The sequence below is a fragment of the Hyaloscypha bicolor genome (assembly GCF_002865645.1).
Source record: "Hyaloscypha bicolor E unplaced genomic scaffold K444scaffold_183, whole genome shotgun sequence".
NCBI lineage: Eukaryota > Fungi > Ascomycota > Leotiomycetes > Helotiales > Hyaloscyphaceae > Hyaloscypha > Hyaloscypha bicolor.
The window spans coordinates 3,377,859-3,390,282 of NW_020194685.1; the positions used below are offsets into that span (position 1 = coordinate 3,377,859).

Sequence of the window (12,424 nt, forward strand, 5' to 3'; positions counted from 1 at the left end):
ATGAACGATCAAAAGCCTACCGTCGTCGTCGAACCCACATCCTCAATTCGAGTCAATCATCGGGACTACCACATCCCCGACGCCGCTACCCAAGCTCTCCTCAAACCATTTGCATCTCCGATACTCAAACACCACACATCACATACAGAGGCATCTCCACGACTGTCGCCACACAAGACAGCGGAGAAGGGTTGTCGGGTTGAGGAAACATTGGTAGACGAGACCCGGATATTCACACTGTTGCCCAATGGCTCGTGGGGCGAGAAAAGGAGACTGGCCGTCCCACACAAGTTATATTGCTTTGCAGGAGGCGGGTCTCGCGGACCCCCCAATAAGGACCACTGGGCTCTGTGTGCAGAACTCTGCTCGAAACTACCACAATACGAGATCAACCTCGTGAGCTACCCGCTGGTCCCAGTAAGCCCTGCATCTACAACAATTCCCCATTTGGAGAATGCACACCAGACCCTTGCACGAGAGGCGAGAGAGCAGAGTTTTCGCATGTCATTCATAGGTGACTCCGCTGGTGGAAATATTGCGTTGGAGTTGGACATTTCTTCCGTATGCGGCCTTGCAACTTTTGCGAGAGGCGACCGAGGGTGCTCAGGAGAACATTTATCCAGTGGAGAACATTTTCGCCATACGTGCCGCCACGGACTTCAGAAACAACAACCCATAAATAGATGCCATCGACCAAAACGACTCACTGCCCAGTCGAAAAGGAACCCAGGAAGTGGCACTAGGTTGGATTGGCGAGTCGTCGTTGTCAGACCCCAGAGTTTCCCCTATATCCGGCTGATTTGGAATTGCTGAAGTGAGCATCATCAAAGTTGATGGAATCATCGCAGCATATGATGTTCCCGCTCCCGACGCAGTTGTTTTTCGCAAAAGGCTTGAAGAGTGCAGCGTGAAGGGCGACTGGCTTGAGTGGGAGAAGCAGCTGCGTTGCTTCCCTTTGATGTTTCCAAATCATGTGCGTGAGGGCATCGACGCAAAAGACTGGACCGCAGACATTCTGAGGTCGAACATCCAACGAGAAGAATAGATGACCTGCCAATGCCAAGGGTACAGGGCAGTGTAGCTAGATTTGTCAAGATTATCGCCGAGTTGTGAGCGAGGCGGAGATGCGCTGCGGAGAAGTTTTTTGCTCGTTTGTCATGTCTTGCCACGATGGCATTCCGGAATGCAGCTCAGACAGATATGTCAACTATTTCTGTCACGGTGACATCGTGAAATGTCAGGCCAAAAGGAGTGCCAGGTCTCGTGTTCCCGCAAGTCGTGTTGAGGCAGGTTGACGAGTTAAGGAAAGTCAGTCTTGTCCTCTGGGGGCGGTGAATTCCTCGAAGCCAAATATGTCTCAAATACACGGCTTCGAGTATCTTGCCACATGTGATTTCAAACTTCCTGTGGTGCCGCGTTGGCTGGGCGGTAAATGCTCCGCAGCGCGCTTACGCCTATGCAGCAGTCGGTATCTCCGCCATCAGCAATCTGATCATTTGCGCAGAAATGCACCGCACAATCGATTCTCGTGACGCTCGCGCCCTGAAAAATATGCAGGCCATCACTTAGTACCGTCGTCATCCTGCGGCAGTTGGCATTTTGGGGTAAACAACTCCTCCATTCAGGCCGCTCACCGGGTTGGCAGGGGCGGCGGTGGAGTTTTGGAGCAAGTCCTCCAATTCCCAATTCCCGCTTCTAGTCCGGTTCGGGCTACAGTTGGCCAGAAGAGTCGTCCGCGATGTCCGCTTGGTGTAGCGATTGGACTTCCGTACCTGGAATCCCGGGTGATGGCGTTTGCTTGGGGCAGAGGCGGGCAGAGGCAAGCAATGCTACCATTTTCTGGTTTAGGCTTGGTATGCACTGTCAGCACCAGTTTTCGCGAAAATCCCCAATTTGGGAGCTAGCCGGATATTCTCAATTCCAAGCACCCCCAGTTCGCTTGGCAACACATCCCCACACAGTCATCCGCCATCCACTTCGGCGTTTAAATGGAGGTTGAGCAAATTGGTCATCGATCATGCAATAGTATGTAATGCTGTTCTCCAGCCCACTGGCTCGTCGTCGGATCCATGCTTCCCACGGTGCTGGTTGCGATATTCTAAGCTTAATGTTGTGTGGCTTAACTTGAGTTCAGAGCCCATGCTTGCTAGTGTCCTTCAGCCTCGAGTATGCAGTATCGTATTTCAGGAACTTAATCTTGTTTCAAGCAAGGTACTGCTTGGGCTGCTGGGCATGAATTCATAGCCTTTGGCAGGGCTGGATAGTGAGCACTGGATTCTGACCGCATCGTCTATCGTCGCACTCCCCGCCAATAATCCAGGAGCTGACGGTTTCTGAAAGTCGACAGTGGCTATTCACGATAAGGGGCGGGGAATAAATACTTGTCCCAGACCTCCAGAGACAATCGCGGCCGACGTCCTAGATCTCGTGAACAATCTCAACAGAACGAAAACCAGAGTCGGGCCAACATCCCCCAAACGGCAAACGTTACGCTGCTCCGTATGGCGCATGCCGACACCGAGGGCTTGCAGCGGGCGCCACAAGTATGCTCCCATTGCAAAAGTATCAAGAAAGGTTGCGACAAGAAGCTGCCTAGCTGCAGCCAGTGCATCAAGTAAGTTTCGGACTCCATACCTCACTGTCCTCATTACGCCCTCTTGGATTAGGCTACTGCGGTGTTCACTATTCAGCCATTAATTGCCTGCAGGGGAATATGCTAACGCTACTTCAGACGAAGAGCCGTATGTAGATATGGTGAACCCGAGGACCCTCGACATTCCGGCGACCGACTTACCAAATCTGAGAGTCCTCTGGGGAGGTCCGAAAGACTTGCATCAACATGGACATCGATCCCACGCTCAATGCGGGCGAAATTATGTCCGACTGTAAGGCTTTCGCTGCTGCTGATGAACTCGCTATCCGATGTTTTGCCATCGAACTTCGAGTCGAAAGATTCTGCAGCATCTGCAACCAGTAACAGCGTCTTCTCCTCCCAGATTCGCCACATCATCGAGAGAGATGGAAAATACATCGATGATGTCGTGGTTCGATATTTCCAAGGAGTCCATCTTTGGCTCCCAATCATCTCCAAAAAGCGTTTCCGCGACCGGTTTGCGCATTTTCAAGCTACTCCAACTGCAGATTTTGCACTCCTACTTCTTCTTATGCGACTGATTATCCAGCATCCTTCTCCGGACCCTGATATGGACCAGGACCGGGAAGTTCTCTATCTTGCTTCCAAGACTCTTTTCGCACAAGTTCAAGCTTTTGTCCCCTCCTCCCTTTTCCTTGTTCAAGCCGGTGTGTTGCTTGCTACCTATGAGCATGCGCACGGGGTGATCGAGGCAGCATATGTTACTATTGGCACCTCAGCTCGAATGGCATGTGCATTAGGCCTGCATACCAAGCCTTGTTCGATGGAGATGCAAGGCACTGATGCTTGGCTGGACGATGAAGAAGCCCTGGCCACGTGGTGGGGGCTGATGATATGTGACAGGTATGTGGATCGAAGGTGGCTCCAAAAGACTGCAGTCCCTAACATATTAAAGGGCTATTGGGTGTGATGCTCAAATGCACGGTCGACCCTTGGCCACTCGTCCTATTCGGGACGACGACTACCTGCCGCTAGAGCCAGAGTTCTTAGATGGAAGTCGGCGAGATATGATGGACCCTACATTTCGTTACTTCGTTTCCGCTATTTCTTTACCAGGAGTAGGATCTTTTGGTCGGGAAGCCCAAGCAACGTACTTGCTTGATAGAGTTCGCATGGCCATTGAAGCGGGTCAAACGAGCGAGAACACACTTTACCCTTTAGGTTGTGAGCTCCAAAACCTTTTGGGCACAGTTATGGAACAAGTAGCTGGAAGATGGGGCATCTATTGCGGTGCGACGCAGACGCTTATTTCGTAAGAACCTAGCCCTTCGGATCCCTTTAAAGCTAACGTTCTGCAGAGCTTTATATACTCTCCACCAGACTGCAGCTATGCAGCAAGACATCGACAATAATCCGCGATATAGAGAAACAGTAAAAGTTGCTTTGAAAACTATGACAAGAATGGTAATCGACATTGCCTACGCTTTCAACATGGAAGTAGGGACTATCAACATTGATATTCTAGCTCCAGCGACTCAACATATCGTGTGCTGTGCGCAACAACATATCTTAACGGCCCAAGATTTTAACGATAGAAAGTGGCTGGAGGACTTCAATCAGCTAAGGAAGATGTTAAATTATTTTAATCAGAGGTGGATTGTGGCAGGTGAGTTGCACGAGTTGCACTTACTTGAATAGATGCTGATGCGGCTATAGGCATGGAACTTCACCTGTTGAACGAAAATTTTGAGATGTCTATGGCATTGCAAATTTAGAAGAACGAGATAATGAAATTGCAATCGAACTTAGACGGCATTCGCTTCACGTCATCAAAATACAATCGACATATCCGCTTCTTCGAGCACCTCTTGAGGTCCGACCAAACCTTCAATCTTCAAATTATCCTTGGTGACCGCTTTGATACCCACTTCACACCAAATCTTCTCCTTGCTGAGTTCCCACGCCTGCATCTGCACAGCAACTTCTGTCCCCCACATCGGCCAAAGCTTCTTATAATCCGCCCAGTACTTTGCAAATACTCAGTCGGCTTCCCCGAAACATCACCCAACAACTTGACCAAATTGCCCGTCGAGATCGCATCCGACTCCGCAAGCACATATCTGGCCGGCAAGCGCAACTCCGGCTTCGTCAAAATCCCTTTAACAAACAAGCCAACATTTACATGCGGACTCCCAATCGTCCTCACTGCGTATCTTCCGCAACCGGCCACATCACAACATGTTTTCCGCTGCTCTTGACGAAGTTCGGCCCAGGCATGGGGAACTACAAATTATTCAACCCATAGTACGTGAGCCAGAGGAAGGTGGTCTTCTTAGCAATTTCTGGTGGGAATGGATGATGTCCTTGTCGACTTTGGCCTTGCCCTCGAAATGCGGAACGGCGATCTTGCCGTTGGTGATGGAGAGCCCGGAAGGGATTGCGCCATATATATAGTGTTGAAGAGGGGGTGTGGCGGCCGCAGCGTCGGCGAGGTTCTTACCCTTGTGTAAAATCGTTGGTTTGTCCTTTTTACCTGCCGAAAGTAGAAAAGGTCTCCCAGAAATTGGTTACTGCGAAGATAATGTTCGCTCCCTGAAAAACAGCAATGAGAGAGGGCTTGTCATTGGGGCCGACTTCGATGACTTGAATGGGCGGCCCATTGTGTTGCTTTGCTGCTGGGATTTCGGGTTACGGCTCGGATCTTCTTCTAGGATGGATCTTTGAGGAGCTTTGAGATGACGGATCCGCCTTGGGCGCCGATGGCTCCGATTACGGCGATGAGTTTCTGGGACGACATTGTGATGGATTTGGGCAACTGGGAGTTCAGAGCTGGTTGAAGTTGTCAGAAAGCGGACTTGCTTTGAATCACATTAAATTTTTCTATGGTCTTCTCTTCTTTATATACTCCGCTCTTGCTTGTCAGCCTCGCAAGGCTCTGAAGTCCATTTAGAAGTCTGAAATCATTTTTTGTACGACTCCAAGCTTCTGATAGGCTAACGTTTACGATATACGACTGGCGTGCGGCGTAACGACCATGACGCCCTTTTCGAGCCGTCCCTCCTCACTGCATTAGCAAGCTTCACCACGCAGGTACAGCAATCAAGGTACTCTGCACTGTGTCCAAGTACGTCCATCGGAGGTCGAAAGTGAAGTTATCCAAACCTCGCACCAAATTCGTGTGTGCTTGGTCATCCGGCTGCTTTTGCCTGCAGTGGCTGTCGGCTGGCTGCGAATCACACCAAGCACACCTCCCAGGTGTCCCAGACGTGGGAAATTACCCTAATCCCACTCTCGAAGGCTGTTGCACAGCGGCCGACCCCCCGCACCGATACCGCAGCAAGCCGCCACCTGTAGCAACCACAGCTGCAGCAGGCTTTCTGACAACCGAGTGCCAACCTCTCAGCCCTGTGGCCATGGGCACCTCACCCGCGGGAAAAGCAATTCCTAAGCTTCTAAATTTACAGTACGGTTAGGTCTTGCTGACGCTCTCTATTCCCAAAGAGGCAGATCCGCGACCCACGCGTCGAGGCCTGCGGGAGTTCTGCGACTTGCTGACGCGCTAATGTAAGCTGCGAGGAGCCCGGGATCCAAAGCGGAAGTGGTTTGCGAACTCAATACTCAATTTGTGGATGAAGGTATGGTCGTAGGGCTGTCAGGGCGCTCTTGCACTAATAATGAGAAGGCAAATACCCACTTCGGCTTGTGGCGAGCCAGAGTTGCAGCTGCATGGTGGAAGATGAGCTTTCGGTCCGCGATCCGGTGGGGGCTGCGGGCGGGCAGGGAGACCTGCTGGGAGGATGGCACGGGACGGGAAGGCTAATTCATACCGGTTGTGGTGAGTAAGGTCATGCTTTCTAAGCATTATTAAGCTGTGACAGAAGAGTTGGGAGGAGTGCAATGCCAGTGAAGCTGAAGTGAGAGGCTTGAAGATTGATGTCAAGTCACCTCAGGGGCTGGAAGTGAGGTCCCGTCGAGTGACGTGACCTCGTGGTTTTGTATCATTGCAAGCACGTTCTGCCCCCTGCTCCTCCTGTTTCCCGGGGAGGATCCTTTCGGCCGGGGGGATACCAAGGGAAAAGCGCCCACTGGGAGTCGCGAAAAGTTGCCGTTTCTGATTGCCATTTATTTTACCCCTGTTCGATTACTTATCAATGATCAGTCATCCAAGGCCTATTTTCATCACGGGTGCTTATATCCGAGACATCTGGGGTCAGTGATGGGCATTCATGATGAGGAATCATTTTATGCAGCGAAGTGTCCCATCACAGCGATTGTTGCGAAGTTTAAAGCTGTCGGGGATTCTACGCTGCGTATACGAAAGGGACAATCTAATTGGTCTTATGCAGCTGCATGTTCCTATTATTTCTTTCCTATCCTGGCGGGACGGTTCAAGTGCCATGCTTTGGTGGAATGCAGAGACGCTAAATGCTCTTAGAATATGCTATGAAAATAGAGACAACGGCATAAAGTATCGGGAATACAAGGCATAATAACTCTTAGTACTTTATAGGGCACGAAATTAAGGCAAGAGCTCGCTCTAAGCCCCCTTAAATAATGCTTTCTAAATTTATCTAAAGAGGCATAATAAGATCTTTATAAGAAATAAATAATTCTTTTTAAGATTATAATATTATTAGTAAAGTAATTATTTTATACTTATAATCTAATACTAATTAAAATATATTAAATGAATTATAAAAAAATTAATATAAAAAGCTTTAATTAATTTTTATAAAATAATATTTAATATTTAATATATATATATATAATTTTAATATTAATTATTTAGCTTTAAGAAATATAAACTTAAGAAGTAATAGCTAGAGTAAAGTTTTAGTTATTTTACTCTTACTTATTATAGTAGGGAATTAGGTAATAGTCACGTGGCTAGTTACGTGCTCTCGGCTATATATCTCCTTCTCTCCTTCTCTCTATTATTATATCCTAAATATTCGAGTTCTTTTATTAATATATTTTAGTATTCCTATATATTCCTCCTTATTATAAATATTAATATTTCTAACTTAGTTTAAAGTTCAAGCAAGCTATAATAGCAGGATTAATATAATAGTTAAAGGCTTAAAGTTTAAAGAATCTTATATATTAGAAAATACTAAACTATAAAATAAAATAGAAAGAATACCTTGACCTTTAGTATTATTCTATTTAAGTAATTCCGGCTTAGCTTTGTTTTATACCTATTTCTAATATTTTATCCTTAGTAGATTATAGCCTTATACTAGTTATTATATTATCTCTCTTCTAAAGAGAAGTTTAAATACTCTTATTTAGGGAATTATTTAGTTATAATATAAAAAAGAAAAAAGAGAAAATAATAGCCATTAATCCTATTTTATCTAATTTCTATAACTTACTTATAATTAAAGTATAGTCTTAATTTTACTAGAATAACCCAGTTCCTAGTATATTCTAGCTAGTTCTTAGTATCTATTACTTATATTATACCTATATCTATATTAATAATATAGTCTAGGAATACTATATAGGCTATAGCTAATATTAGGACTATTATTATTAGGTAGTCTTTAAATAGAAGTAGTAAATTAAGTCTATTTATTAATATTAGTATAGCTATTTCTCTGGAAGTCACATATATAGTTACGAGATACGGGATACGGGATATAGGTAATAGGTAATAGGATATGGGTAATGGGATATGGGATACGGGATATAATTATATAACCTCGCGTCCTATTAGTAACTTGACTAGTAAACTAGACCCCTTTAGGCTTAGTAGATTTAGGGATTACATATTAATACTATAATACTATAATTCCTACTTCTAAATAATAACTTTACTAATCTTATACAAATAGTACTTCTATACCTATATAATAGTATTATACGTTTCTAGTAAATTAATACTAATTAGTTTGTATTTAGATTAGAATAAGGTCTATTTATATATATAGATTAGAAAGGATTAAGCTATACTTGCCTAAGATTTGGTTACTTAGGGGCAAAGCCATTATTCTAGTTAAAGAGGAAATAACTATTAATCCTATTACCTGTAATTCGGTTATATAAGCAGAAAAGATATTTGATCTTACTAAGGCCCGATTATACTATATTAAAAGAGGAAATATCTATTAGTCCTATTACCTGTAATTCGGTTATATAGGCAGGAAGGGTACTTAATCTTACTAAGTACTAAAACGGTTAGCTATTTAACTATTCTATTCTATTCCCATTTAACTTCTATAAAATCCTTTCAAAAACTACCTTTTTTTAAATCCCTGGGGCTTTTAAGTTTTAGAATTATTAAATTCTCCCGGAATCTCAATATTTTATTTCTTAAATTTTACTTTTTAAATTCCTTGTTATAGACGAAATTTTTACCTTAAATATAATACCTATTACGAATTACCTATTTTATAAACTACTTTCCTCCTTATAAACCTATTCTCCTTATAAACTACTATATCTCGAACTAGATATAAGCCTATAGAATATATAATAGTAGAATATACTATAACGGATAATTCCTTTATTAGATTTATCTAATCCGATTACTCTATAGATAATAATAATTTTAAGGAATTAGTAAAAAAGTAAAGATATGGAATTAATCTAAACTTTACTAAAGCGGATGAAATAATTGAATTCTTAAATACTAAGCTATTTTAATATATTCTCTATAAAATAGTTAATAATAACCTTTAGAAGCTATTTAGATATGATTTTAAGGACTTTACTTATTAAGGGAACTTTAATAAATTCGAACTCCCGGAAATACTATATCTATATAAGACTTTTTAGTATAGTAATATATTTATATAATAGAATAATAATACTAATACTATTATAAATACCCTATATACTATTATAAAAGAAGATAAATAGTATATATAATTAAATAAGGATATATTAGTAGCTAGACTAGATCTTATTAAAAGACTAATCCTATTAGGCTTTATTATTCTTATAAAGAATAAGTACCTAGAACCTATTATCTTTAATATTTCTATATTACTATTACTTTCTCTATTATTATATCCTATATCTCTACTAGATTTATATACTAGTATAGAAGCTCTAGAAGTAAATAGTATACTCTTACTATTACTATTACTATAACTATATTCGAATAACCCCTAATTTCCTTTAACTATAAGACTTATTAGGAAAGTTACTAAAATTTATACTAAAGAATAAAAGTATAATAGATCTAATAATAATTTTAATTATAAACTTACTATTTTCCTTAATATTTACTAATATATAGAGCTTCTATAAGAGGTACTAATGCGAGCTTTTCTTACTATATTAAAGGAACTAGCTTAAGACTATTTCTATAGTAACTAGCTCTTTTAATATATATATAAAAAGGCTTATATTAATATCTATAGCTTTTTTAAAGGCCCTGGATTCAAATATCGAAATTTAGATAAATGAAATACTATTATATTAGCTTCTATAATAACTAAATTTCCGGAAAAAACAATATTTGAGACTATTTAACTACTAATTAATAAACTATATTAACTATAGTATAGTCTTATATCTAACTTATAAAATACCGAATTCCTTTATAATAAGATTATTACCTCTTACTAAGGCTCCCGGGTATATAGATATATAATTTTAGACCCTTCTATAAATCTTGGCTAGCTTATTAATAAGCTCTAGTTATTTATTACTATATATGAGAGCAAATAATAAGCCAATCCCGAAACCTTTTTTACTAATTAATAATATTACTTTTAGAACTCTCCAAGCTATTATTTCTTCGGAAATTATTAATACGGACCCAGCTATAACTTCGGAACCCGTAATAACTACTCTAAGTCTTATAATTATAATAATTATATCCCGAAGTTATATTTTATATATAAGAAATCCGAATACCGCTTATAAAAGCATATATTAAAAAAATAAGAGGCTAAGAAGGCTTGATTTAGGAATAGAAATATCTATTAGTTCAGATCCCAAAATACCTATAATTTTAATAAATACTTTAGTAATACTTATATATAATATATTACTAAAGCCAAAAATAAAAAAAGTAATAAGGGTAGTAAGAACGAACTAGTAAATAATACTTTTAAGGCTTTATTAGTAGAAATAAATAAAAAAGAGAAATACTACCCAGATTTCTATTTTATTTTAGTTAAGAGCTTTTTAGCCGCTTTTACTACTTCTATTTTACTAATAATTATAGCTAATACCCTTATAGATAACCTTACTTCCCTTTCTCTTATATACTAGATAATAGGCAAAAACTATACCTTAAAGCCTATTAAACCCTTAATAGAAAATATCTAAACTTTTATAATTAATAGTATATTAAGATATAATATTTACTACTTTTATAAAATTATAATTAATACCGGAGCCTCCAGATACTTAATTACTAGTTCTAACTAATTTCAAGCTCTTTAGTAAACTAATAATAGTATTAAACTTAATGAAACTACTAAAAGTTAAGTTAATATCTAGTTTAGTATTAGATCTATATTTTCTATTAAATCTATAATAGTAAATATACTAATTAGGTAAGTATAATTTTATATTATATCTTTAAAAACTCTATTTTTATTTAGTTTAGCTAATATAGATAAGCTAGGAATCTATTTTAATAATCTTACTAATTATCTTATTATTTCTACCGGAAAATATATACCTATAGTATAATGTTTTGGATACTCTTTCCTGCTTTAGAATACTATACTATAAGGCTTTATTTCCGAATTCTTTACTTATAATCCTTGCTTTTTTATAGAGGTCGAATTGTAATATCTATACTATTATTTTAGTTATTTATCTATTAATAAGCTCCGAAATATATTAGAATAAGCAGGCTATAATATTAATATAGAAGCCCTTAAATATCTTATAAAATACTATAAATAATACCAGAAATATAGCTAATTATCCGGATAATTTAAGTTTAATCTGAGAAATAATATTAGCTTTAATTATTCTATTATTATTAATATTTTCTATATTTCTAGTAAGCCTATACTTTATATTATTAATAAAGGCACTTAATATTAAGCCGGCTAATAGCTCTAGAATATTAGTATAATATATATCTGGGATATATTTAAATAATACTAGATTAATAACTATTTAGTATAGTATAGCAGGCTATATTTATTAAAAATTGCATTATTTTGGTAGTTTTAAGGTTTAGGTTATATAGTAAAGGCTGTGGCCTTTTATATATAACTTGCAGAAATTATATAAGAAAGCTGGTTTTTCTATAGATTTAGAGAATAATTCTTTATAAGTATTTAATTAATTAAGCTTTTATATACTATATACTATTTATACTTTACTATTTATACTTTTAATTTATTATTTTACTATTAAGTTACGTTTTATATTCTAATATACTTTATATAGGTTTTTATCTTATTATAGTTTCCCTCTTATATATTTTATAGTAAGTAATATAGGAAAAATAGAAACTTTATAGTTAAGGTAATACTCTTATAAAGTTCTGAAAAGTATCTATAAGGCGGATTATTAGCTTAGTAAGTTAGGAGAGAAAAGGGCTATTATAATACCTTAAGCCTAAGGCTAAAATATTAAGGATATATAAGTATTAATCTTAATATCTTATATTAATTTCCGATATATCTAGTAATTTGGATATAGATTAGCTATAAGATATAGTTACTAGTATAATATATAGAAATAGTAGAAATAGAGGCTAATTATAGAAGGAAAAGAAGTAGAGGAAATAGAATAAGAAATATTATATTAAGATAATATAAGTTAGACCTTAGTTAGAATTAAACTTTAGTATTCGGAAATAAAGTTATATTATTAATTTATATATTATTTTTAGTTATAATAAAAGCC

The 12,424-nt window shown here is 38.7% G+C and overlaps 3 protein-coding genes across 3 annotated transcripts; all 3 read left to right on the forward strand.

The window, feature by feature from the left end:
* Positions 1-1,045, forward strand: K444DRAFT_648581 (uncharacterized protein; the record flags this gene model as incomplete). The annotated part of the gene is made up of 3 exons (XM_024885477.1): positions 1-526; positions 684-743; positions 816-1,045. The coding sequence occupies 3 exons, from the start codon at positions 1-3 to the stop codon at positions 1,043-1,045; spliced, it is 816 nt and encodes a 271-aa protein (XP_024727768.1).
* Positions 1,046-2,176: 1,131 nt separating this feature from the next.
* K444DRAFT_711098 (uncharacterized protein) lies at positions 2,177-4,291 on the forward strand (the record flags this gene model as incomplete). Its single annotated transcript, XM_024888234.1, has 4 exons — positions 2,177-2,614; positions 2,819-3,496; positions 3,549-3,905; positions 3,952-4,291. Exons 1-4 carry the CDS (start codon positions 2,502-2,504, stop codon positions 4,289-4,291), a joined length of 1,488 nt encoding a protein of 495 aa, XP_024727769.1. The 5' UTR covers positions 2,177-2,501.
* A 15-nt stretch (positions 4,292-4,306) lies between these two features.
* Positions 4,307-5,242, forward strand: K444DRAFT_711112 (uncharacterized protein). The gene has a single exon (XM_024888235.1). The coding sequence runs from the start codon at positions 4,381-4,383 to the stop codon at positions 4,849-4,851; it is 471 nt and encodes a 156-aa protein (XP_024727770.1). The 5' UTR covers positions 4,307-4,380; the 3' UTR covers positions 4,852-5,242.
* Positions 5,243-12,424: the final 7,182 nt, after the last annotated feature.